General features: G+C 60.4%; 2 protein-coding genes across 2 annotated transcripts; both read right to left on the bottom strand.

The window, feature by feature from the left end:
* Positions 1–800: 800 nt before the first annotated feature.
* Positions 801–6,932, bottom strand: LOC119109657 (uncharacterized). The gene is made up of 4 exons (XM_037233375.1): positions 6,895–6,932; positions 4,022–4,117; positions 3,520–3,635; positions 801–3,244 (listed from the first exon to the last, which is right to left on the bottom strand). Exons 2-4 carry the CDS (start codon positions 4,110–4,112, stop codon positions 3,110–3,112), a joined length of 342 nt encoding a protein of 113 aa, XP_037089270.1. The 5' UTR covers positions 4,113–4,117; positions 6,895–6,932; the 3' UTR covers positions 801–3,109.
* A 94-nt stretch (positions 6,933–7,026) lies between these two features.
* LOC119109241 (max-binding protein MNT) lies at positions 7,027–26,205 on the bottom strand. The gene is made up of 8 exons (XM_037232834.1): positions 26,049–26,205; positions 21,474–21,795; positions 20,720–20,873; positions 9,949–10,141; positions 9,406–9,566; positions 9,270–9,366; positions 8,335–8,509; positions 7,027–7,030 (listed from the first exon to the last, which is right to left on the bottom strand). Exons 1-8 carry the CDS (start codon positions 26,122–26,124, stop codon positions 7,027–7,029), a joined length of 1,182 nt encoding a protein of 393 aa, XP_037088729.1. The 5' UTR covers positions 26,125–26,205.
* Positions 26,206–27,981: the final 1,776 nt, after the last annotated feature.

The following is a 27,981-nucleotide window of genomic DNA, read 5'->3' as shown; positions in this document are numbered from 1 at the left end:
TTCTCGCCATGATCATTTTCAAGCGTGGAGGCATTCGGCGCAACAGGCAATTGCGTGGTATCAAATATGTATCCACGGTAACCCGTTCCTGGTCCAGAGACCGGGAATAACTTGGGGGCCAATTTGGAAAACAACCACCGGAGGTCCGCAAGAACCAAGGCTGGTGATATTTCTGCCCATCGGTAGCGATAAGCGACAAATACTAACCTAAGCTAATGCTAACTCATTGGACTTGAGCTAATGAAAATCAGAAACCATGACCTGGTGCTCTGTGAACCACTCGGAGCCGAGAAGGGTTCTGGCGTTTTGCAAAGTACTAATGGGAACCATAAACCAAGTTCTAGCATACGTAAAAGGGCTTGTGGGAATCGGGACGCAGGGTGGGGTGTTTGCAAAAGGACCAGTGAAAGCCAGAACCAGGGTTTGGCGCTCAATATACAAGGTCCCGTTTTACACAGAACAGTCTGTGGACACCAGGAACCAACACTGGGAGCCAGGCGCATACATGAGGGAGGCATCTCAGCCACTCTTGGCCTAATTTTGCAGTCATCGGTCTCTACACGCGGCTGCAAAAACACGGCGTGCTCAGCTTTGACAGAAGGCCTTTGGCTTGCATGTCTACGCGGGATACTTTGATCCCCCAATGGCCACGAACGGATCCGACACTATGGGACAGTTCACCAGCAGTACCACAGCCGTGCTCCATTGTGTATTAACCCGTCGGACGTGCTGCGTCCCTTCGTTCTGTCTTGCTTGAAAAGCAATACGATTCATCAACAGGTGCAAACCAGATATCATCATGGACATGTATTTCAATGAGGGTACACGGTCAACAATATACTGAACAGCATTAGATATTCATCATATACAATTCATGCCTAACAAGGAAAGAGGGCGTGCGCCCAGCGGCGAAGGTCGCCCAGGCAGGCGGTGGGACGCCCAGTGTCCGGGCCTGTTAGTGGTTATTGCAGAGGGGCGCCAGCCCTGGGGCCGCGCCGACGCCACGCCTCTTCACCGACAGCGCGTCTAGGGCCAATCAATGGCGGCCGATCGCCTCCTCACATGCAGGTGACCGGACCACGCGTGCCGGCCAGCCAGTCTCGCCAGCACACTTCGAGACAGGTTCAATAAAACGAACAAAACAGAAGCGAAACCGGAGCGCCCGGCGCGGGCGGGGAGACCACAAACCAAAACAACCACACCGAGGAAACAGCGGGCGCCTTGCATACCCTACCGCCACTGCATACGCATCCCGATATCACAGAGCACCGCAACCCGAACCGAACGGCAACACGCCGACGCCGCTGGGGCGTCGGCCGGAGGGCCGGCCCCCACACCGGAGGCCGGCGGACAGGATCAGGTAAAACCAGACACTCCAACACGAGCCCGGGGGAGGCGGCCCGGTCGCCGGCGGCCGCTGCAGACAAGCTGCCTCCGCGCAACATCAGACAAACGGCAACGCATCAGAAACGAGCAGCCTAGTCACGCCAGATTCATCACAGACGCTGAAAACAAGAGCACGGCGGGGCCTGGACAGAGCCCCCACCCACCCACGTCGGCCCGCGCCCCGGCGGCGCCCCATGCCCGGCGCTCGCAGAGGCAGGGCCATTGTACTAGGCGTGACATGACGCGGCCAGCGCCGCCGACTCGCGAGCGGGCCGTTGTCGGGGGAAGCATCGCCCACCGACCGCCCGTTCGGCGCACCCACTCCCAGCCCGCGCTCGGCCGAGCCGCACTCCACCTGAATAACTACTGTGAATGACTACGGATTTTGCGATTACGGGGTTCGCTGAACTCCTTGGCCGGGCCGCCTTTCGGTTTCCTTAAATCTCCTTCAGAACATGGGCTGTTAGAGGATTGGACCGCTTGGAAACGAAGGAAGCAAATTCGAAAGCGTGCTTGTTGGGATTTAGAGAGTCTTGGACGGAGTCAGGCAGTTGACGACAGAGGAGGGCGCTGATCAGAATCCGAGGCCCAGTCGAGTCAGCAGCATTGAAAGAACGCAGACGTCCGCCGGGACAGCAAAACATGACAGCCGTCTTTCCAGTCATGTGGGCGCCCGATACGTTCGGACGTACAACGTTGATGTATTAGCGATCACGACAGGTGAGCACCATTACGCACTGCTAAATGCCGTAATAGGTGACGCAGCTTAGCCTGCATCGAGGTAAATCCAGTTGGAGACGCCCGCAAAAGACTAGGAACTGGCCAAAGGCTATCCACGTAGTGTGCCCACAAGCAAGGAAGTCGAAGCCAGCCTGAACAGGACAAAGTATGCCTCTTATTCATTGTGTTTAACGTAACGCCATAGGGGTGACACCAAATTGTGTCGTATCTGTAAGCGTACGTAGATTTGGGTGCCATTACACTCGGTTCATAATTTCTCCAGATATGTTGAGTACGGCTTGAAATACCAGGTGAGGGTTGACGGCAAAGAAACGGGCCAATACCGATCCAACGAGATCATACATCTTTAATTCCATGGTAACAATACATTTTGTACAAAATCATGAAAGGAAGACTTGCCTCGGCCGAACGCAATCCCCAGTTGACGGCCGAGCAGCAGCCTCACCAGCCGGCGACTGTCAAACTACAGGTGATGTCGTCCTACGGGGAGGGTCCCACACCGGCGGACCAGCCATAGGCGGTCCCACCGCAGCTAGGGGCCCGCGAGTTAGCAGATCCATCACCGTCAGCTCGGCCGGCGAGCGCACACCCCCAAAATGTCCGCTACAGAGTCAACGGATCCACTGACGGATCCTCCAGAGAACCCCCACCTCACTAGGCTTCTTTTGGAGGGCCCATACCTTCTGGTCTACTGAAGAGAATCCAACACTGGCCGGTGCAGCTTCAGCTTGGACGGCACGCTCGCCCACAAACTCAGCTACATCAGACACCGACGCCACTCGGCGCGCCGCCGCGCTACCATCTAGCGGCGCCCACCACGGGCGTGAGCTCTATTTCCGACCGCCAGGGCGGCGCCGCCGACAGTGGCGGACGTGGACTCTACTTCTGACCGCCAGGGCGGCGCCGCCGACAGTGGCGGACGTGGACTCTACTTCTGACCGCCAGGCGCGTGGCCAGCTCGGCCCTCGATCGGCATGGAGACCTAGTGTTTGGAGACGGGCACGAGGCCGGCTGCTGTCACCACCACCATCGACTTGCCGAGCGGTGACTGCGACGCACTACTGATGTACGGCGTGATCATGGGCAGCTGCTTCATCTGCACCTGTCCGGGCTTCATCTGAAGACAGGCCGACGTGTCAGGGAGGGCGGACACAGCGGTCACCCGTCAGGCATCGCGCGGCACGTAATGCTACAGCTGCATCGCATAGGTCCCATTCGCACTGACGAGTCAAGCGCATGATGCAAAATCAGAAACGTTACGGCACCTCACCGATAACTACTCTCGCGCCCCACCAGTCAATTGACTGACCTTTGGCGAGCGGCCAAGCCACATGCGACAACCCATCATCAGCGGCGGGAGGCTCTGGGCGGGTGTTAAGGTCAGACGCTGACCTTGGGCTGTCCGAGGACGGTCATGGTGGCCTGGCTGGCGGGCGCCACCAGGTGCGTTACTGACTGGGTCACCAGCCGCGGAAGCGACGAGCTCACCAGGTGGGTCACGCCCGAGACTGCCGGCCGCAGAGACGGGTCACAACACGATCGCCGGCGCCCCGGGGGCAACACGCTCAGGCCGGCCGAGTGCCGGCCTGAGCGCCCGGATTGACCGGCGCAGACGGCCGCCTCCCAAACCGGCCCCCAGCCCGAGACAGCAGCCAGCACGCACGCACGTACCGTTTTACCCCACACAACTGGCTCCGTGAGCTTACGCAGCCCCGTGGTCGCTACAAGAGCCGGGCGAGCACGATTGTGGGCCAAAAGAAGACGCCGCCGGGCGAAACATCCCCCTCCCCGCCCTGATTGCACGGGACCGACTTCGGCGCAGATGGCCGCGCCCGTCCCGGGATCTGGCACCGGTGGTGACTGGTCACCGGCGGCCGCGGGTCGGCCGGCTTACCTCCTGGGTGGATGGGCCGTGGCTGGGCCAGGGTGGTGCGGGCCGGCAGCGTCAGCACCGTCCGCTGGCCGCCGCTCATCGAACTCGTCATCACTGCTGAAAACATCGCACAGTGACGTCACCGGCGCACACGCAAGCCAAGAGTTCGGTGACGAACGGATGCGTGATAATGACGTTATCGCCGTGGCGACACAAGTTACAGACGTCATACCGGCCGGAAACGCGGGCTTTCAACGTCGTTGTAGCGTAAGCATGGTCACAACTTCCCAACTACTGGAATACAGGCCGCTTCGGAAAAATATGCTCACAAATGGCACAGCCGTCGCTGAAATGCCCGCTACTGAAGCCAGTAAAATGGATCAGAACGCCAGTAGATATCTGTATTGGCCCACTTTGTAGGAACTGCGCACACAACCCACATCCCATACTGAAAATGAAATAAGCATGCTCTATACTGTACGTCGTTCCCTTCACATGTCCCCGAATACGGGAAGAGACAATCTGCATGTCCACGACGTGGAATTTAATTCCAACTGTGACTGCTTTGTTAATGGTTTGTGAAGGGGGGGGGGGGCAGTAATGCATGAAAATTAACGCATTAGTATTATTCAAAATATTATAGATCGCATGTGCCCAATTAAAAAAAAACATACAGTAGCGCGCACGGTGAGCACTGGATTCGAAGGAGAAAAAAGCGCGATCTGTTATCAATCAACAGACACAATCTGTTCTGAACTATGACAATTATTAACATAACCATGACACGTTGGCCAGTGCTCTCGGTCGTCACCGGTGGTTGTGACGATCATCTTCACTGCGAATGCCACGCGAAGTGATCATAGCAACTGAGAAACTGTTCTTTTTTCTGCCGCGGGACGGCAAACACTGACGGTAAATCACGCCGGCACGACCCAGTCTTCGCCACCCACATGACCCACCTGGCGCGGGACGGCAAACCTTGCCGACAAATTACCCCGGCACGACCCAGTCTCCGCTACCCACGTGACCCGTCTGGCGTGGGACGGCAAACCCTGCCGATGAATCACGCCGGTACGACCCAGTCTTCGCTACCCACGTGACCCGTATGGCGCGGGACGGCAAACCCTGCCGATGAATCACGCCGGTACGGCCCAGTCTTCGCTACCCACGTGACTCGCATAAACAAAAGCCGCTGTCTAACCCAAACGCCAGAGTGTCTGGGGCGTCCCCATACGTTGCGTATTGTGCTACGGAGTTGTTGTTTTTTTCTTAAAAAATGCAGTATGCTCATTTACGTACTAAAAATTTAAAATAATGGCAATTCGACATTGCGGGTTTGTACGTTCCATTTTTTTTATTTTAATTCGGCATCTCATTTGCGTGATGCTGTGTGAAAGCAAGCTCCGGCTTGGAATCCGTCTTCAACACGGTTCACACCTTCGAAACCTGTGGTGCCTCCAAGTGACTGGTGTAAACTTTCTATTGCCTTACAGTGATTTTGATCCACCTGTCTTTTGACGCAGACGATTTCTGCTTAGGAGCTGTGCTGTGGACTGGACGCTGAAGAAAGGTGGTGGTGAAGCTGGCGCGTGTCATCATCATTAAGCCTCCGCCAAAGGGATGCAGTTTCATAAAATTGGTTGGAGCGATGACCTACGACCTGTCATTGTACCCATTGCTTTGCTGAAGGTTTTGGGAAGGAGACAAAAGCTTAGGATATACTGTTTAGGCAAAATGCAGGCCAAAAGGATGATCTCTTTAAGGCTCCAAGCTGTAACCAGGCAAATTAAGAGCATACAAATTACGGAGCACTCTTGAGAAAATGAGATGGGAAGAAGAGTTAGCAGTTTTTATGATTGTGACATATACATTGTATTGAAAGCTAGCTGAAATGAGTGTAGTCAAGACATCTACATGGAAAGCATGAACATGACCCAACTTATCATAATCGAAACTAGTTAATGTAGTTGTTAATAAACTTAACATAGAGAAAGCTAGGCGGTCAATTTTGCCAAGATATACCAATGCTACACACATAGCTTTCTTTTTACACGACCACGTATATGCAAGCTGACAAAAACTTTACCTCCGACCTGGTTAAGAAAAAGCACTCCAAACCTGAATCTCCAATCGAAATTCCCACCCCGGGTGGCTGTGTTGGAGCTATGCAGTGAATGCCGGGAGACCTGCGGTATCTGTGTCGGAGCTGTGCAGTGAATGCCGGAAGACCTCCGATGTCTGTGTCGGAGCTGCGCAGTGAATGCCGGGAGACCTGCGGTGTCTGTGTCGGAGCTATGAGTGAATGCTGGAAGACCTCCGATGTCTGTGTCGGAGCTGTGCAGTGAATGCCGGGATACCTGCGGTGTCTGTGTCGGAGCTATGAGTGAATGTCGGGAGACCTCCGGTGTCTGTCGGAGCTGTGCAATGAATGCCGAGAGAACTCCGGTGTCTGAGTCGGAGCTGTGCAATGAATGCCGGGAGACCTCCGGTGTTTGTCGGAGCTATGAGCGAATACCGGGAGACTTCCGGTGTCTGCGTCGGAGCTGTGCGATGAATGCCGTGAGAGCTCCGGTGTCTGTCGGAGCTGTGCAGTGAATGCCGGGAGACCTGCGGTGTCTGTGTCGGATCTATGAGTGAATGTCGGGAGACCTCCGGTGTCTGTCGGAGCTGTGCAATGAATGCCGGGAGAACTCCGGTGTCTTTCGGAGCTGCGTAGTGAATGTCGGGAGACCTCCGGTGTCTGCGTCGGAGCTGTGCAGTGAATGCCGGGAGAGCTCCGGTGTCTGCGTCGGAGCTGTAGAGCCTCCGCGTCGACAGCTCCGACAGCCCTGCGTCGGGAGGCCACCCCGCGTCTGACGCGCGTCCCGCCCGTGCAGCGCCGGGCCGGGCCGTACCTGCGCCGGTCGAGCCGTGGCCGGGGCCGGGCGCCGACAGCAGCCGGACGCCGGCCGGCGTGAGCACCTGCAGCGCAGGCGGCGCCAGCACGCCGGCGCCGCTCAGCCGCACCCCGCCGCCGGACGACTGCATCAGCTGCGCACACGTCCTCCGCGTCAGGCCAGGGCGCAGCACCGGCGCCGCCAGAGCGCCTCGCATACAACACATCGATCTGACCCCATGCATCTCGCCAGCGACGTTCGCAGGTCCAAGCGCAGAGCGATACACCCGCAGACTGCACCCCACCCCGCAGCGCCCCATCCCCCCCCCCCCCAATGGTCCCACAGCTCTAGCCGGTCCAGCGGTGTCCCCCGGCTTGGACAGATGACGCAGCCCACCGGCCTCGACGACACAAACGGCACACGGTTCGGGCACTTCTACATGCCAACAAAGCAGGCTGAGGCGCCCGCTCAGACAGGTCAGTCGGTTTCGACGGCTCGGATGGACCGAGAACCCGGCACCGGCGAGCGGCAGACATTCCAGCAGCCTGGCACCCGCGAGCGGCAGACATTCCAGCAGCCTGGCGCCCGTGAGCGGCAGACATTCCAGCAGCCCGGCACCGGCGAGCGGCAGACATTCCAGCAGCCTGGCGCCCGTGAGCGGCAGACATTCCAGCAGCCTGGCGCCCGTGAGCGGCAGACATTCCAGCAGCCTGGCACCCGCGAGCGGCAGACATTCCAGCAGCCTGGCGCCCGTGAGCGGCAGACATTCCAGTAGCCTGGCACCCGTGAGCGGCAGACATTCCAGCAGCCCGGCACCCGCGAGCGGCAGACATTCCAGCAGCCTGGCACCCGCGAGCGGCAGACATTCCAGCAGCCTGGCGTCCGTGAGCGGCAGACATTCCAGCAGCCCGGCACCGGCGAGCGGCAGACATTCCAGCAGCCCGGCACCCGCGAGCGGCAGACATTCCAGCAGCCTGGCACCCGTGAGCGGCAGACATTCCAGTAGCCTGGCACCCGTGAGCGACAGACATTCCAGCAGCCCGGCACCGGCGAGCGGCAGACATTCCAGTAGCCTGGCACCCGTGAGCGGCAGACATTCCAGCAGCCCGGCACCGGCGAGCGGCAGACATTCCAGCAGCCCGGCACCCGCGAGCGGCAGACATTCCAGCAGCCTGGCACCCGCAAGCGGCAGACATTCCAGTAGCCTGGCACCCGTGAGCGACAGACATTCCAGCAGCCCGGCACCGGCGAGCGGCAGACATTCCAGCAGCCTGGCATCCGTGAGCGGCAGACATTCCAGCGGCCTGGCACCGGCGAGCGGCAGACATTCCAGCAGCCTGGCACCCGTGAGCGGCAGACATTCCAGCAGCCTGGCAGCGGCGAACGGCAGACATTCCAGCAGCCTGGCACCCGCGAGCGACAGACATTCCAGCAGCCTGGCACCCGCGAGCGGCAGACATTCCAGCAGCCGCCAGCCGACGGCCGCGGCCGCTCACCTGCACGTTGGCGATGTGTCCCGGTACCGTCTCCAGCACGAGCGCCTTCCGGGAGGCGTCCAGGGGCTGCTCCACGTACGAGATGGTGGGCGCCGCGCGGCCCGCCTCCGGCAGCGCCGTCACCGGCACGTACACCCCTGGCCGACAGAGGGCAACCAGGCGTGAGAGCGCGCCGGCTGGCGCTCGCTCACCGCGCACGAGAGACGCACTATCGGCGGCGCCTGCAGCCGGCCCATCCGCACACAGACACAGGCATAGACACACATACACAGATACAGACATTGATAAGGACACAGCCAAAACGCAGACACGGACTCACATCAAGTCAACACATGCAGACGGCCGCCAGTGACAACGTGTATCCGTACTAAAGCGCACAGGCACGCCTCCACTGGCACGTATTCCTATGACAGGCCGCAAAAGGCCTGCCATTATGGTCTGACACAAATGTCGTTCCCAGATCAAAAACAGGCCGACTGCTTGCCAAAAACGCTGGCACTCGGTCGACGATTACCCATACCGGCACGGCGAGTTCACGATGCTCAAAAACACAATGACAGTTTATGTGGTGCCGCATGTTTCGCAACGCAAGGCATTCCGACGCACGACATGGCAGACACCCCGAGCGCGCTTACAACTTAACACAGGGTCAAGCGAGGCGAACTCCTCGTGAGTGAACCGGAGCGGCATCGGGCAAATGCCATCAAGCATTACAATTCCAAACCGCAGCCAACCCGTGCATTGGCCAACTCGAGCACGGCGACTCCCTTACCACGACATACAAACACGCGTCCGAAGCCTGGAGCCCCGCGCGGTCACCGGACGTGCCCGTCGCCGGCGACTGACCGTGCTCGGCGTGCAGCAGGGGCGTGTCGGCGGCGCTGGCGGCGGCGGCGCCGCCGGCCGCGTGCACCACCGACACCTTGTGGCCGGTGGTGACGAGCAGCTTCTGCTGGCTGGAGGCCATGGCGGCAAGGCGCGCCAGGCCGGCCGGCTGGCCGGGTCGCGGCTCGCCGGCCGGCGCCGCCGCCACCGTCGGCGAGCTGGACGAGTAGCCGGACGAGTGGCCGGTGAGGTAGGCTGGGCTGGCGGCAGCCGGTCGCTCGGCCGCGCGCCGCCGTGGCTCCGGCGACGCCGCGCCGCCCACCTCCTCGCGCTCCGGGCTCTCCTGGTACGAGTCGCCGTCCAGCCGCTCTGAGGGGGAGGGGACGGGCCGGCGTCACGGGGTGGGCGGGGGTTCCGTCACCGCCAGTACTCAGACTCGTTCGTTACTGCACGCCGTGGAGGTGGTGACGATTTCCAGATTCAGGACGCCTCGACGGCGTGGTTAGGCAAGTGCCCACCAACCGGAACCGAGGAGTCCAATACCTGAGGTAGCAAGGCCTGTACACCCACTGCCACTGTTCTTGTTGGTAGCGCGAGGTCAGCGAACACAAAAGATCGATGCGTTCTTCAAAACTGTTAACAAAGCATCAACTGGCGGTAGCGGTGTGCCGCCAGCACACACCAAACGTTGACCGCCCACGCGTCAACCGTCACAACAGCGGCACCACGGGCTCGGCGGCGGCCGGCTCACCGGAGGCCGACAGCGTCGAGTTGGAGTCGTCGTTGGCGGCGGCGCCGTCCGGCAGCAGGGTGCTGAAGTCGATGTGGTCCCACTTGGCGCTGAGGTCGCGCTTCAGCTGCGCCAGCCGCTGCTGGTTAGCGATCTTCTCGCGCGCCAGGCGCTCCATCTCGTGCTCACACTCGCGCTCCTTCCGCTTCAGCGTCTGCGGAACACGGGTCCGGTGACAGCGGGGCTCGACGCCCGGCGCCTGACGCTGTGGGTCGCCGGACAGGTCGGCAAAACGCGTCCGCTTCAGGCGGTGGGGACCGGACGGCGATCTGACATGACCTCGACCACAGCGAGGGTGAATTCGCCTCCAGAGTTGATTCCGTTTTAGCTGGAATCGCACTGGGGTTGGACCTCACTGGGTATTCAGCTGATTTGGATTCGGAATCAATTAAAGACGGTTCTTGTTGAGCATAAGTAGGCATTATCATCATGTTCCTGTTCCCTGATGCAGGCGCATGCATGATACTAAGCTCTGTATTGCTAAGTTAATTACAGTCAATTGAAAAACTATGAGATCAAACACACCGTCCTGTAACATAAACATGCATCATAGTGGTATATTTTCTTGCAAACAGATTTATTCATAATAAAAGTTTGTTCCAGATTCGGAATCAGCTTTGGATCCAACCATACTATTCAACTGTCGTTTGAATTTTATTCGGATGCAGCCCAATCCACTTCAGTTTGGGTTATGAATAGACCCCACCCCAGCAGAATCGAAATACAAGTCTGGTGGGAATCGATGGAGACTACGGGCGCCAGACGCCAGCCGTGAAAAGCCCCCGCGCCGAGCAACGGCGGCGTCTGGAGCGCCACCCCGCCCGTCATCACGGCACCGCGTCGGCGGCGACAGGGGCGGCCATCAGGCGGCGGCGAGCACCCCACAACGCCAATCCGCCCGTCATCACGGCACCGCGCCGGCGGCGACAGGGGCGGCTATCATGCGGCGGCGAGCACCCCGGAGCGGGCACAGACCGGAGCGCCACCCCGCCGGCCATCACGGCACCGCGTCGGCGGCGGCAGGGGCGGCCATCAGGCGGCGGCGAGCATCCCGGAGCGCCACCCCGCCCGTCATCACGGCACCGCGCCGGCGGCGGCAGGGGCGGTCATCAGGCGGCGGCGAGCATCCCGGAGCGCCACCCCGCCCGTCATCACGGCACCGCGTCGGCGGCGGCAGGGGCGGCTATCAGGCGGCGGCGAGCACCCCGGGGCGCCACCCCGCCCGTCATCACGGCACCGCGCCGGCGGCGGCAGGGGCGGTCATCAGGCGGCGGCGAGCATCCCGGAGCGGGCGCAGACTAGCCTCTAGTTCACCGAAGCGTTGCGGATCAACAGCTTGCGGGGGGGGGGGGGGGGCGCCGCTGACATTTACTTGCTGACATTTGACAGCCGTGTTTGAGCGCAGCGGCCTTGGTCGCCGGCCGGCTGCGCCCGTGCTCACAATCTCGTGGCCCATCTGGTCCCTAGGGCATACCAGCCACACGTGACACCGCTGGACCCCTCCCACCGCAGCAGCACGTGCTGCCGCGCGCCGGCGCCGCAGTCTGGTGGCTCGGGCGCCAGCGGCGCTGCACGACCAGAGTCATGCTGCTCCAGTCAGCTCACGTGCTCTCAGTCCGTGCACGAGCACAGCTTCGCTTACGGCTAGAGGCTGCGGCCACATTCCAGCTGGCTGCTCAGGGCTGCCAGCTGTGAGCAGCCGGCCCCTTCCCCGTCAGCCGGAACATGAAGTGAGCCATGCCTGGGAATCGGCCGATGCGGTCTAACAGGGGTCCGGCTATGCCATCCAGTCTGGACGTTTTGCCGTGGTCGCTGATGGGCGAATGATCACCTCTCCTCCGCCGGGCCAGCCGGCGCTAAGCCCCCCCCCCCCTCACCAGTCGCTGATGATGTCAGTCCGCGCCAGCCCCCTCCCTCCTCGGTCCCGTGAGCGAGCGACGGCTGACGTCACTGGCTATCGAACAGTGCGTCCCGTCGCGCGGCGGATTCTCGTGACGTCATCTCGTGTCCGGCACGCCGCGCGTGGGCCCGACATCCTGCTGCCTCGCTCCGGCGCCGCCCGCAAAAGATGGCCCGATTGTGTCCGATGAGCGCGGCCGATTGCACACTGCACCTGACGACATCCCGACACTGCTGGCTCAGGTGAGCAGAAGCGAAGACCCTGGCTCAACTACGTCAGCACGATACCTTACAGTGATGCCCAGCAAAGCTGGCGGGCATTGGTTAGTGGCCACACTGCAGGTAACGCTTGCGTAAAACATTGAATCCCAATTAGGTGCTACATGTGACAAAGCTTTGAAGACCTACCTCTCAAAATCAGGGTGGGCAGTAACCAGCTGAGACAGGCCTGCCTGGCTGGATATTGCCAGTTAAAACCGGTTTTGATCATGGTTTGCATGTGTACGCTATGGAGGTTTTGGTTTCTAAAAAAATGCAGTGTACTCATTTATATACTAGAAACAAAACACAACTTTAATCAGACATTGCACTTTTGTGCATTTCATTTTCTTTAATTCGGCGCCCTCTCTGTGTGCGATGTGTAGTGCAAGAAAACGCTTCAGCTCATTATTCGGCTTCAATACGGCTGACATCCACAAAACCTGCAGCGCCCCGACGCAGCTGGTGTAAACTTCCGAATGTCCCAGAGTGATTTTGATCCACCAGCCTCTTGATACAGGCGATTTCTGCTTAGGAGATGTGCTGTGGACTGGACGCTGAAGAAAGGTGGTGGTAAAGCCGGCGCGTGTCATCATCATTAAGCCTCCGCCAAAGGGATGCAGTTTCATAAAATTGGTTGGGGTGATGAACTGAAGAAAATGGCTAAACTTACCTAAAAAAAACCCGCTAAGACAGGTTTCTCCCGGATCTGGCTCACTTCATCCTCAAAGATGGAGGGGGGGGGGGGGGGGCTGGACTGAAAAGGACACGACTGAATAGTAAACAACTGGATAGAAAACCACATCCCACCTCAAACACGTTTTCCCGCTTTGTCTCCGCAGATGACATCGTGGGGCAGTGTTATGGATCATGTTTGGCCTTGAGGGTCGGAGCCAACTAATAATTATCGACATAGGGCCGGTGTAGCAAATAGGGCCGTTGCCACGTGGCTTTAATGTTGTTTCACGTGCATAGCCTCGGGACACAGTGTTCGTTGCTGTGCGCCACTGTTCGAAGTTACCACGGAAGCCCCCGACCGCAGGACAGGTTGCGGGCTGGACAGCAGCACTCGAGTCAAGTACGTTCGACGCGGCTTGTGTTGTTTAAGTGGTGGTGGTTGTCGGACCACTACCGCTATCGGTGTGGTCAGCGAGCGTCGATCGTGAGGCTTTTGAAATTGTTTCACTGGCAATTTACGTCGAAGTGGGGGCTGGCACATGCCAATTGTGCTTTCGAATGAAGACGACTGGAAGAATCGTCGCCGTTTGGTCTGCTAATATGCGATCAGTTTGTTTTCATTGACCAACGATTTACTGACGAGACCCAGCCTCGTTCGTTTCTATGGCGTCGGATACGAAGTCGAGGCAGAATAACGCAAATAATTCCAGGCTGTAGAAGTGGGAACATCGCTGAATAATGTCGCGCACCAAAACTAGACTAGAGTCGCCAATACATCGATTACGTAATAAAGATCATGCAGTATGCAGGCAAAACAGAAAACAACGTGTCGCATGGCCGCGTGGGCGCGGCCTGGTCAGCAGTTAACCGGCGCGGCCGGCTGTGTTTATGCCTCCGGACCATTGTCCACGTGACCTGGCCGAGGTCGCGTGTGCGGACCGGAGCCGGCCGCAGACTAGGAGGTAGGGACGGCCGGTTGAGGTCGGGGGTTAAATCTGTCCTGCGCAGGTGCTGGGTGTTGCTGCGTATTTAGCATCCGAATCGTGATTCAAACACAAGCTATTTTAGCTATTATCAAATACAAGCTATTTCGGCTTTCGATTCAAATGCAAACAATCAAGGAAGTACGCAATACCCGCGAAGAACTAAAACCGACCAGCTCACTCAGCTGTACTTAACTTTACAGGACATCGCAGTTCTCATTGATTTATTTATCTGTGAAACCTCTCTTAGAAACATTTGTACATTCAAACAGAAACAAGTCGGACATTTGGGGGAGAAGGGTGCCCACCCGTGCCTGTGGTTGTACCCATTGTCTTGCTGCAGGTTTTGTGATAGAGATAACAGATATGCAGACCAAAAAAATGGTCTGCCAAAGGCTTCAAGCCATAGCCAGGCAAGTCAACAGCATGCAGATTCCAAACTACTCCTGAGATATTTAGATGGGAAGGAGAGCTAGCAGTTCTAATGGTGGTGAACTATGTATGACATTGAAGGCTTGCTGAGATTAGTTTAGTCAAAGACAGTTACCTGGAAAGCATGAGTGCGAAAAGCTTAGTTGGCAATCATAGCTTTTTAAGGCAGTTGTTGATAAACAAAGCATAAATAAAGGAACCAGTAGGTTTTGCCAAAATATGCTAATGCCAACATACAAAAACCTTCTTTTTGCACGACTTTGCATAGTGCGAGGTGATAAAAATCTTCATCGTCGACGTGGTTAGGAAGAAGGTAATCCAACCCTGAATCCCCAAAACAAATTCCCACTCTGCATTACACTCACGCTTGGAGGTAATGCAAAATACCAGTATGAGCTGTGGTGAAAACATACCACTAAACAAGCGACGGAAAAGGGAACACTACACACCATACATTCGGCCTAAAGACAGATAGAAATGCAGCATCACTGTGTGCCGGGAGAGCTTTAACCTAAAAGTAAGGGCCGGTTAATAAGAGTCCACTTAGGAGATGAGTGAGATGTTTCTTGTCGCATTGACATGCACTGTGTGAGGTGCAGCTTGAAGCAAATTTGATCGTGCTCATTGTCAAGTTGTATCTGCATGGTGATATACGCTATTCTTGAGCCTCGGCCAGCTGGGATGACATCCTTCTCGAAGAACGGCCGAGACAAATTGGGTGAAAATGAAACGCTTGTTTGTGTAACACAGAAAAGTACTCATCCTGCAGGCATGTTCTCCGAACTGTCCGTAGCGGCACACCCCACCATGCATCACATTACCGAGCCGACGGTGCCTATATCAGCCTGATCGGTGTTCTGCCCCCCTTCCCCCCCTCCGGTCCGGGCGCGTGCCCGGCACGTGCTTGGCGGGCGGGGCGGCGCGGCCTATCGACTCCTCGGCCGGCGCTGGCGCGCTTGCGAGGAAGCGGTGTCGGCCGCGCGCTCAGTTCTCTGTTTACCGGCGCGTCTTGGCGTGCGGCACGAAACCGGACCGGCGCGGCGAGGCGCGGCGCGGCGCGGCCGGCGCGGTAAAAATAGGCAACAAGAGGCGGCCGGCCGGCCGGCGGCGGCGTCTGGGCGGCGGTCGAGGTCGAAGGGCGCGCCGCCACCGACCGCTGGCACGTGCCGGCCCCGCACATGTTTGGAGGCCGGACGAGACCGGCCGGCTGGAGTGGACGCGACGGGCGCCGGCTGCGGCCGCCCACCGGCGGGACAGCGCCGACAGCGCCGCATCCCGCCTCATGCGACGGCCGCCGAACGGTCAGCGCCGTCAGCACGGAGGCCTGCCTCAAAAAGGACGGCTCACGCGCCCACGTTTTGTTTGCACCGAGCCCACCGCGCCTGGTCTGGCAGCGCAGTCCAACATTGACGTCCGGGCTTTCTTTCCGAGCGGACTGGCCACCATCGTACGGAGCCGATAAGGTTTCCGCTCGTACTAACATAACGTCACTTGGCATCACGCTTCTCACTGCCAGACACGGGCGCCATCAGTCGCCAGTGTCGGAGACAAGTGACGCTGTACACCAGTGCTAGACGCGTCGGCCGCTGGTCGGTATGCGCCACCGGAAGCGTCCGGAGGCGCATACCGGTTTTCGTCTCGAAGCGTTCGGCGGCGCAAAACTCGCTGCCGGTTTTCTCAGCTATATCCCAGCGACAGCGAGATGGGCACGACCGTATCGCGGTGGTCGCCAGCGTGCCCCCAGGGCAACGGGCATCGCAAGCAATCCACTGCGTCACGTCATATGGATGAATATAGTACGCATAATCAAAATCATGCATCTAAATAATGCCAGCCTGACGGTCGCGCAGGTGGCCCGCACCGATATCAACGGATCACAATATTGTTGTCACTAGTTTCCACTTCAACGTTACACACCAAGATCCGTTTCCGAGCCATCCGTTGGCTTTACTTTCATTTGCTGTCGACGAAGACCGGTTTTGGAGGTCAAACGGGTCAGTCATCTCTGCCCAAGACCGCACACAGACCGCACGACCCCTCGCGGCGCCTCGCCTTCTGAAGCGCCGCGGGCGCAGCCGACTTCAGCGCTCGCAGACAGCCGCTGCCTGTCGCCTATCAAAGCTGAAGAGACCCATTCGCCGCTGTCCCTCCGAGACGCCGCCGGGCGCCGGTGTGTGTCGCTTACATAACGGCGCGAGTGGCCGGTAGTGGGCGGTGGGCGGCCGGTCCGACACCTCGGTCGCCACCGGACCACCGTTCGCCCAGCGCTCGTGTGCCCAGCGCTGGCACCACGCCAGCCGGCCGTGGTCGCAGCTATTTCCACGCGGTGAGCCGGCTCACAATCGGTACGATCGCCGCCACACTAGTCGGCCAATCAGCGGCCGCGCCCGCCACCAGCCGGCCAATCAGCGACCGACCGCGTGGAAACGAGCCGAATCACGTGCTGTTGGCCGGCTGCCAGGCAACAGTTCCGTTCGCAGCCGCCAGGGGTGCAGCGCGCTCGACCCAGAAATCGACCCGCGGCGCTGATTGGGCTTCGTGAAGGTCAGCAAAGGCTCACGGGTCGCCACGGCGGGCGGTCGGTGTCAGTCGCCGGGTATAACCCGCGTCAGAAATGTGAGGGCTAGGGGCGGCCTAGGTCGCTGGGAAGAGACTACTGCTGCCGCTAGTCACAAGTCGGCTCAACGGTCACCCGACTGGGGTCCCAACCAAAGCACCGGCACGACGCCGGCTGGGTCTGTTAACCGGGGAAGTCTAGAGGCCCGTCCGTAGTCAGTCCCCGAGTTGAATTTGGAACGCCGCGGCACTGCTCCACTTTTCCTCGTCTTTACTTTCATATTTACGACATTGTACATCTCAGCCGTGCAATGGTCTTGCAACCCGAATAATCATGTTCCCCCCCCCCCCCCTCCTACAAAACAAAAACGGAAGAGGAGACCCTTCACACAACACCTGCGACTAGCAAATCTCTCCCAACAGTCACTATGCAAAAGCAATGTGCGTCCTCGCCTCCGGCGGACAATCCAATATGGCGCCCGAAACAAACAATTCAAATGTCAATGAATTCAAAGGCGAGATTGATGCAAATCCAGCAGCCTCCAAACAATAAGGACTACTGCAACAGTCTATATCAGCCCGTTCCGGCCCAGTTCTCGGCACCAGTCGGTTGGCGGCCGAATCTCGCCTCGGCACGAGCCGCCCGCTGCACGGAGGGGCGCGCCGGCGCACGTCACGTGCCGCTCCCACAAACAGGCCCTCCCCGCCGCGCCGGCGGAGCACGACCAGACCGCGTCAGCGGGCGGCGGCGGCGGCGGCGGCGGCGCAGAGGTCATATTATCACCCCGCGCGGGCCGGTGCGCTCCCCAAGGCCGGCGAGCACGCAGCGCACGCCGCGCGAGGCGAGGCTGAGAGTCCCGGCCGGGCGAGGCTGGCCGCTGCCGCCGCCAGCCGGCCACGTGCAGCCGTCCGACGCGGCGGCCAGATGGCCGATAGCGCGCCCGGTCGCAGCGACAAGAAATGGGTCGGACGCCTAGCGCCGGTGCTTTTTGGTCTGGGCAGGCGATCCTCGGGACTGGCGACACCCGACTGCAACAATTTCTTCTTTTTTGCCGTGGATTCCCCATCCAATAACGACTTACGGTCCTCTTTTTGACAGTGTAACGGTAGCACATCGGGAAGCGTTTGCGCCTTTATCTGGAGCAGACCAACCGTACGATTAGAAGCGTGAGTCGGCCAGGGACACCCACCCCGGCGCTTTTCCGAAGCGATGGCCTGGCGGACTCGTCAACGCCTCGTACGCTCCCAACGTCACAGAGGCGTGCCCAGATCGGTCACGTGGGACGACGAGCGCCGCTCCACACGCCGCGGCATGACGTCAGAACGACCGGCGCCCAGTCCGTCATCGCAATGGCGCGGTGACGCGCCTCGTCCGCCTGGCAGCCGCGGGCGGCGCCCGTGGGCAGGGCGCCGCCGACCGCGGAGGAGGCAGCGGGCCGGTCGGTGGGCGGGATCGGGGCTGACGTGGCGGCGCCGGCACGCAGCAGATCGGCACGGGCGGACCCGGCCGCCCACCGACGCACCCGGCGATCCCGGCCGCCAGCCGGTGCCACCGTCACCAGGACAGCGGCAGGCATGGCGCGCTGTGACGCCGACACACGTGGGCCACAGGGGGAGGAGCTGGGCACCGTCCGTGGTGGGAAGGAGCCGAGCACGGGGGCAACTGGGCACCGTCAGTGGCGGAGGAGCTGAACAGGGGAGCAACTGGGTAGCGTCAGTGGCGGAAGAGGAACTGAGCACCGTCAGTGCCGGAGGAGCTGAACAGGGGAGCAACTGGGCAGAGTAAGCGGTGACAGAGGAGCCGAGCTGGGGAGCAACTGGGCACCATCAGTGGTGGAAGAGGAGCTAAGTTGGGGAGCATCCCACGGAGTGAAGAGAGAGAGAGAGAGGGACAGAGCAGCCGGACGGGGCGGCAGCGGACGGGCGGAGGCGGCTCGAGCCCGGCGGCGGCCGCAGCCTCTGCGTGTCCAATCGATGGTCTCCGGCGGCGGCGGCGGCAGCGGCCGTGGGGAGGGGGAGGGGGAGGGGGCGGGCGGCTGGGACGGGTGGGAGGAGGCCGAGTGCCGGCGGCCATCGATCGGAGGGCCCGCCGGGCCGCGCTGACACGCGGGATCGTTACCAGAGCGGCCACCCGGTCACGCCTTGGCACCGCCGCCGCCGCCGCCGGGGACGGGGCGGCCTCACTGACCTACAGACCGGCAGACACGTGACCGGCGGCACGGCCGCCCGGCCAAACAGCGAGAACAGCCGGCGCAAAAACACAGCCGAGGCCCAGCGAGTGCAGGCAGGAAACAGTAGTGGCTCCACTGGCTTCCTAGGAACGCCAATGACGGGCCAGCATGTGTGCCGCTGCCAGCATACCTTTCAAAGGACACCAGGCGTTCTGCCGCGAACGTTGCCCATTGCCAAACTTCTCATCCAATATCCGCACAAGTCTTGGAACACTTCATGAGAAATGCGATGTCGGATGCGGTCTACCAAAGCATTTGCTGGGCGCATCGCAGTTCCGGCATGCTTCGAGCACGCGCGCAGATTTCAGGATCCTGTTGTCAATCCTGTCCCAGCGAGCCAAATAGTTGCACCACCGCGCGCCATGACTGTCAGATACCATATATAAGCCGACGCGAGGAGGGCCCGGTGACATGAACATCTTCCTGTCAGCGAAACTGTGACACATTGTTACACACACGCTGGGTAGCGGGTCCCACAGGCGGCGCACACCAAGGCTCACGGCCGCACGAAGCCGCTAGAGTAGGCTCTCGGTTGCTCATCCCGTACCCACAGCCTTGCACTTCATCGACACGCAGCTTCGGAACAGCCCGGACCCGATGATTCGACGCTCGGCGAGTGACGTTCGGAGCCTTCACCTGACCGGTTGCCAATTGCCCTCAAACTCGAGCCGAGGCGAGTCGACCGACGCATACGCCGCGCGCCGGGAAAAACGGGGCCAGGGGAAGGCCGGCCAGCGTCTCGCGTCGCCTCGGCCGTGCCAAGCGGCCACCACCTGGGATCTACCGCCCTGAGCTCTGCCCTCACCGCCAGCGCCGTCCGCTGACGGTCCGGTAACGGACGACGTTCGCTTGAGTTCAGCCAACGACGGGGGACGTTCGCTAGAGTCCGGCCAACGACGAGAGGCGTCCGCTCGAGTCCGGCCAACGACGGGGGACGCCAGCTCGAGTTCGGCCAACGACGGAGGACGCTCGCTGAAGTCCGGCAAACGACGGAAGACGCCCGCTCGGGTCCGGCCAACGACGAGGGAACGCCCGCTCGAGGTCAGCCAACGACGGGGGACGCTCGCTGGAATGCGGGCGGCGTCGAGAGACGTTCGCTCGAGTCCGGCCAACGACGGGGGACGCCCGCTCGAGTTCGGCCAACGACGGAGGACGCTCGCTGGAGTCCGGAAAACGACGGAGGACACCCGCTCGGGTCCGGCCAACGACGGGGGGACGCCCGCTCGAGGTCAGCCAACGACGGGGGACGCTCGCTGGAGTCCGGGCGGCGACGGAGGACGCTTATTCGAGTCCGACCAACGACAGGGGGACGCCCGCTCGAGGTCAGCCAACGACGGGGGACGCTCGCTCGAGTTCAGCCAACGACGGGGGGCGCTCGCTCGAGTTCAGCCAACGACGGGGGGCGCTCGCTCGAGTTCAGCCAACGACGGGGGTCGTCCGCTCGAGTTCAGCCAACGACGGGGAGCGCTCGTTCGAGTTCAGCCAACGATGGAGGACGCTCGCTAGAGTCCGACCGAGTCTGCCAGGGCGCGCCCCTCCCCCCAGCACGGTCAGACTCTCAGAGAGGGCACAGGCAGAGCCCATCCGCGGTCGGTCGGGCACGTCCCGCCACGCACGGCTGGAAGACAAGGCCGCGCCACAGCGGTCGGGTCGGAGAGAAAGCAAGAGCTCGAACTACGACGACCAGCTGCTTACCCCGATGTAGCGCAGCGCGCCGCGAAGGATGCCCAAGTTAGAGGTGCGCTTGTCGTCCAGCACGGGGACCTGGCGGCGCAGCGTTTCGAAGCACTCCTTCAGGTGAGCGCGGCGGTTCTTCTCCAGCTTGTTGTGCACCTCGCGCGTGCCCGCACTGCGGACGAGCGGGGCGGGTCAGCGGCGCGCTCGGCCCGCGACAGTCCGCGCAGGGGACCGAAACACCGACAGCTCCCAGCTCACGGTCGTCCTGTCCTTGTCAGGATGGCCACGCCCGGGTAAGTCCGGCGTCAGCGACTCTTGGCGTGTCGGCTCCGAGGTGGCTGCCACGTCATCCATTGCGGGGCACACTGGCTGGACAAGCACGAAACACACCTGCGCGTGATGCCACCAGCTCTGAGATCACCGCCGCGAAGCCCACGTCATTACTACCCTACATCACGGAAGAGAGAGCCCCCTGCCGCACGCAGCGTACCGTGTGCTCCGCGGCACCTATCAAGCTGCTGTCTGCTGTATGACGGAGGCTCGCTGATATGGCGCATCCGCAATATACATAGTGGTGATCATGACTTCTGACCAAACTCTGCAAAGAAGCCGCTGAGACGCTCCTGAACCCCACACCACCCGGGCACAAGTACGTTCCGCACGTGAGCGATGCCGGTGTGACACGCCCGCACGGGTGGCGACGCTGTCTGCTCCAGCCCGTGCCGCCGCTAACCTCTGGCGGCGTGGCCGAGCGAGCGAGCGCGGTGCTCACCTGACCCGCGCCTTCCGCTCCTGGATGTCGTCTGCGCTGTCGTAGCGGTAAGCTGGCGCCGGCAGGGCGGCAGCGGCAGCAGCGGCGGCGGCGGCGGAGAGTGCGCCGTTGCGCGGCTCGGGCGAGCCGAGTGGCGGCGGGCCGACGGCCGGCGGCGGCGCCACGGCCGGCGACCGCACGTAGCTGTGGTGGGTGGCGATGAACGAGGAGGGCGATCGAGAGGGGCGGCCCGCCGGCGGAGGAGGCGGTGGCGGCGGCGGCGGCGGCGGTGGCCGTCGGCTGGCCGGCGTGTCGAGCGTGACGTCATCGCGACTGTCCTCGTCTGCCGGAGAGGGCGGCGCGTCACAGACCGACCCGGCCGGCCGGCCGTCCGCGTCAGCACAACAGCTACGCCATCAGCTGACACGGGACAGACAGTTACGCCATCAGCTGACACGGGACAGACACCGTGTCGCGGACGGACATCGGCGCAGCCACGCCGCAGACCCACACACAAACACAAACGGGTCCCGTACCAGAATCGCGGCCGCAGGACGCGCATTGCGCATTTCGTTTTGCGCGGCCGGGCCCGGCCAACTTGACACAGACGCATGCTCGCCTGGACGGGAAGGTAAGCGCCGATGCCGACCTGGCGCGTGCAACCGAACCGCGATCGTGCCTTCTACGAATCGAGTCACATTACCGCCCAATTAATGCATACAATAGAATGTACGTGGCAAGGAAACGCAGCAAAGATCAGGGTTTTCTGTTCTTCCTTCATTTGAAGATTTCCCACACGAATGGATTTCATAAGGTAACTGGTAGAAAACACTGCATGTAATAAACCTGTCGCATTTTTCTCAACTGCCAAGACTGCGTCTTCGAAAATAGAAGATAACAGAATACGTCAGTAATAAACCGATGTTTTCAGCTAAGATGGGAACCAAACAACCATTGCAGTCGCGGGCGTCTTAAATAATCCAAATATAAATGAACAGCAACAATCAACAAAAAAAGCGTCTCAATAAAGGCCAACAGCTCAGAACTGTGCGTGGGGTGCAGTCACGCTGCCACCCACACGGGATGCGCCACTCCAAGGTTTGGGATTTGCAGATTACACTTAACAAACGAACGCGAACGAACTGACCGCGGGTCGGGCGTGTTCGCAAGCAGCTGGCCGACCGACGGATGGGGTCGCAAAGGAACACAGACGAATACAAACTGTTGGTAAGAGGGAAACCCCGCAGCATATTGACGATGTTTTAGAGTGAAGGGGGAGTGAAGTTTAGGGGGAGGGTGGAGCTATCTCGATGTTGCGTGATTGGTGTCATGTTCGCAACGTATTAGCCCACCATTTCACCTGTGTTTTTCTGACACAAAGGTGTTGTCTCGCTGCATAACCAGCTGGCCGGCTGGCAGCGAAGTCGCGGACGAACACGAACGAAGGCCAACGAAGAGTGGCTCGTAACCTGTTCGCATCATATTGGCGAACATCCAGCCTTGCATCGCCCAGATTACATGTCCAGCTGACGCGTGTCACAAAGGCTCAAAGGTCAGCTGCACCCTGCGACGCGCCAGCTCGGAGAAGGAAGGCGGAAGCAGCCGCCGACGGACTGCGCTGTGGCGACAATTTTTGACATGCCAGCCCGCCTGTCGCTCAGCCGAGATCTCGCAGCGACAAAATGAGCGCGCTCCTGCGCCAAAGACGTGCACACGTCCCTGGCGGGAATGACCGCGTGCCGCGCCTGGCCAGACGTCACCTCTTACGCAACGGTGGTGTTTTGTGAGTGACCGGTTCTCAACAGGAGCGGTATCAACTGGGCGCCGGACTCTCCGGCATCGCGAGTCAATGCGGAATCGGAGCTTCTGGAGCATTATTTAGTTGGCTGTTAGAAAGGTGAGGCACTATAAAAATACACAGGATGGATGAGCAGTAAGCCAATCAGTGTAATTACGCTTTACTCCCAGACACGTTTCAAAGCACGGATCAATCTATGTTGAGGTCGCTCGGGTGGTGTTCGGACACGCTCCAATAGCACGCCCCAGATTACGTGGAAGCAAAGACGGCATAAATATCGGCGCTGGGATGGCACGTTTGTGTAACAATCCTTTCAAGACAACTCCCTCTGAAGCAAAAACAGATGTGACCGATAATGTGATGGGCGTTACCGATGCTTGTGAGAACACATACAGACGGTGGGTACCAAACTGTCCAAACACACAGAGGGCCGGTCCAAACTATTCAAACTGATCACAGGCAGTGAGAACTTAGTCGTGACAGCAACATGAGTATTACTGTGATAGCATCTATACTGGAATATGGCTGCATCAATGGTCACTAATGCAAGGTGTATGTCAGCAGGGAGAGAAATCCTAGCTGCGGCGCGATTGGAAAACAAGAATGCTCAGACTACGGAACTCTAGCGGATGCTCAGATAAGTGCGGGCGGGCAGCGCGACGTCGACAACCACTCGCGCTGCTCAGACTACGGAACTCTAGCGGATGCTCAGATAAGTGCGGGCGGGCACTACACCGATACCCGTGGATCGCTGCAGAGTAATCAGGCGCCCCGGTACAGCTCCGGTGGGGCACATCCGCCACCTACGAACAGGCCTCACGCCAGCAATCCTGGATTATTTACCGCCGCCTGAACCGCTGCGGTCATTACGGCAGCGGCGCCGAGGCCGGCGAAACAAGCAGCGCTGGCCGCCGCTGGGGACGCGGCGGCGCCAGGAACAACAGTATGCTGGCGACTGGCGGCAACCGCCAGCCAGTGGCGTCCCAAAGTCGGCGCCGAGCAGCCGCGTCGGGGCGGGTCCGGCCAGCCGCGCCGGGGCGGGTCCGACGAGCCGTGCCGGGCCGGGTCCGGCCAGCCGCGCCGGGGCGGGTCCGACGAGCCGTGCCGGGGCGGGTCCGGCCAGCCGCGCCGGGGCGGGTCCGGCCAGCCGCGCCGGGACGGGTCCGGCCAGCCGCGCCGGGGCGGGTCAGACCAGACGAGCGGGGGCGGGCGCCGGGCGGCCACCGCATTCCCGCCCGGTGAGCGCGCCGGACCTTATCCCGCCGCTGCGGACCGGCCGAGGATATCGCCGCGGCGCCCCGGCGTTCAACGGCGGCCTGGGACGCGGTGCGACCTGACCCACGGACGGTCGGGAACCGGGTCATGTCGAGGACGCCGTCGCTGGACCTGCCGCTGCCGCAGTCGACCGGCCCGCGGCGAGCAGCGCCACGTGCCGAGGAGGGAGCCGCGTCCGCCGCGTGCTGCCGCCCACCGAGCGCCTGCTGCAGCCAACAACTCGCCCCGAGCAGGCCGGCCAACCTTGAGCATGGAGCAAACATGTTCGGCGATCGGGCGGGCGAGGTTATTGAATCACACACACCGTCGACCAAGGCCAGCGAGGACGTTGATCCGGTTGTGGTGTCGCAAGCACGCCGTCGCAGCTATTAAGTCAGTCGTGTCCCAGGTCCCAACAAACACGGCGCGGCACAGGGCGGCCCGCTGCCATCGGGTAAAATCTCGCCGCAGACACAGCCAGCTTGAAACGACAGCGAGTGGTGTGCCCGATGCCGTGGCGCCAGCCGCGAGGCAGCGACGGCAGCCCGGGACCCAGTCACGAGCAGGTGGAAGGGTCGTCCTGCCCACCTATTCATGCTATATGTAGATGCAGGCAGCCGGTTTTTCGTTCGCGCGGTGCCTGTCGCCGCATCAAACGGAGAGCGCCGCGCGTGTCTGTCGAGGAAGCGCAGCTTGTCGGGTGCGCCGGAGGAGCCGCTCTGGACGGCGCCTCGCGAGCCGGCCATGCCGACGCACCAGGCGACAGAGCGAGAAACACTCTGTCCTCGTCCGACCGCCAGGAGACAGCGCCGACTGGAGTAGCCACATCGGCCAAACGCCATCGACCGACGATGGCCCGACAACAGGAGACAAACACGAGCGCGCACATCAGGCCGCCGGGCACGGGAGCTCCGCCATGCGCCGGGGGACGACTGAGAGTGGCCTGGCGGCTTTCGAGAGAAGGCCGTCACACAGCAGTCCACGGAGGAGCTGGCGGTCGACAGTGGACAGAACCAGGCACATGGGAGCCGGCTGTCGCTTTGGAAACCCGGAAGACTGCCGACCATCCAGATCTCCCGGACACGCCGGCACAGCAAGTGACGAAACAGGTAACTGAACATGTCATGAAAAGAACAAAGCTAAACCACGGATCGGAAAATGTCAGTTTCGCGGCACGATCGATGAATTGTCGTCGGCACAATCCGATCCGATCCGATCCGATCCTATCCGATCCGGTCCGGACCGAACCGAACCGAACCGATCCGATTCGATTCGATTCGATTCGATCGATCCGATCCGATTCGACCCGATCCGCAAGCTGCGGGCGGCGCTCGGGATGACAAGGAGCCGTGTGATTAAAGACCGCAGCGTCAGGGCACCGTCCCGGATGCTGACCAGTATAACAACGGCGGACCGGAGCACGTGATCAGAGCACCGTCCCGGGTCCTGACCGGTGTCACGACGGCGGACCAGAGCACGTGGCACAGAACTGCGGATACACGTCCGCCCCCCCCCCCCCCAAGCTACCATCCAGCGCGCTGTACCTTGTTTGTACGCGTTGATCCACTTCTTCTTGGGCGGGCACGAGGCGGAGCGGTGCACAGTTTCGGCGACACCCATGGTGGCCAGAGGCTCGACCAGGCCAGGTGACCAGGTCAGTCAGGCGGCGCCGCTCGTCCGACGCGCCGCCCGCACCGGCCGCCGACCCGCGCGCGTCTACAAGCGCCGGCGCGGAGCGGCGCCGCTCGGCTCGGCTCGGCTCGGCTCGGCCGCCGCTGCCGCTGCCGCCTCCCCAGCGCCCCCTATACCACGGCCACGCGACCCGGAGACGGAGCAGCCCGGCCCGGCGCGGCCTCGGCAGGCGGACTGCGAGCGACGGGGTCCAGACGGGAGCCACTGGACTTCTCACTGTGGCGAGTGGCATGCTGACTTGAGCTTGTGTGCTCAGGTGCGTAGCTAAATAGCGGGGGGGGGGATGGGGGGAGGGCGTCATCCGCTCTCATAAGCCAAGAGGTTCACACAAGATACTGAACGATGTTGCAAGGAATTCGGTCCAGATTCAAAAAACTTCACAAAAAGTTTGACATTAGCCTCCTCCTTCCCCGAGGAAATTCTGGCTGCAATCATATGTGGGCTGTGCTGGGGATTAAAGTCCCAAACAACATATTCCAAATAAAATGCAGGGAATTCTGAGCATCTAAATACCAGTCAGGGCTAAGCTATTTGAGAGATGTTTTTATACGATACTGTTGCACATCTTCTTTAAAAAAATGAAGCGAAACAAAAATACCACTATCCAACATTTGATTACTGTCTCAATTACAGGCCATCCTTCCACTGAATATTTCGACAAATAAGGTCGCGTTTTAGGACCGGGCTAGGTCCGCCACACACACTTCGTCACAGCTTTTGTACTGGTTAGTGCTAGAATGTTCCCCCCACCGCCAAGACGGTGTCGTGGACGCGCATGGCACCATCGAGATCTTGTACAGATTCGCATCCACTCCGCTGGCCGCCTTTCTTTCAGAGGTCGCGCAGCCCCTCACAGAGCGCGAACGGGTCACTACGGTCACCACGGCGTGATTTCTCGCGGAAGCCTCGCGGTCACCCAGCGTCTGCGCAGCGTCCGTCGGCAGCCAAACTAGGGTGACCTGCCCTTACTTAGTCTGTCAAACGAGCTCTCGCACCCACCAATCTTCTTTCGAATCCGTGAGACGCGTTGCCAGGTGCGTGACCAGTTATACTCGCCCGCCCCCCCCCCCCCCCCCCTCCCTCGGGCTACTCAGCCATCACTCCCCCGGCCCACTTGCTCGCGTGCAGCCTTGACAGGAATCAGCTCGTTAAAATGTAGCTGCGTGACATGCTTGCTGGGTCCCGTTGCTGATATCTCCCACAAGCACCAAGGTATTCATTAACACAAGGTACAAGGCACCGGTCCATCTCGCTCGTGACTTTCCTAACATAGCATAGCAATGCTTTCGCTCAAGCACTTGCGCTTGGCTATATTATGAGTGGTAGTGTTTCTGTATATGTGCGTGTCTTCTGTGTATGTGTAGTGCTGTGACTGTCGCCTGTACCTGTGAGGAACAGTTCCCGGCGTCCTAAGATACGATCAAAACATTACGCTTGTTGTCAACATCAGCAACCCAATAACCTTTAACTTGATCGCGTTGTGAGTTGACCCGCGTGATGGTGAGTTGAGACAACGTCATGCAGGTGGCCTACCAACAGGACGCCCGTCCCTTATTGCCATCCGAAGTTCGTAAGAACCAGAGCGGCGCATTCCCTTCAACGAAGGCGCCAAACCGAAGACAAGAAAGTCCTGCGAGCTCTCACCGTACTGACAGCCCTGACCATTGCATGGCACTGGCGTTAGCAGAGGCTGAAGGTCCTCGGCTGCCTCAAGGGTCCTGTGATGACTTCTAACCTCGGGCATCGCTAACGGTATGTTCTGAGCACAGCCCACAGCGGCCTTCC

The sequence above is a fragment of the Pollicipes pollicipes genome, unplaced genomic scaffold, assembly GCF_011947565.3.
Source record: "Pollicipes pollicipes isolate AB1234 unplaced genomic scaffold, Ppol_2.1 Scaffold_7231;HRSCAF=8579_pilon_pilon_pilon, whole genome shotgun sequence".
NCBI lineage: Eukaryota > Metazoa > Arthropoda > Thecostraca > Pollicipedomorpha > Pollicipedidae > Pollicipes > Pollicipes pollicipes.
The sequence above is the reverse complement of the archived record's forward strand: the minus strand, read 5'-3'. Positions and strand labels throughout refer to the sequence as shown.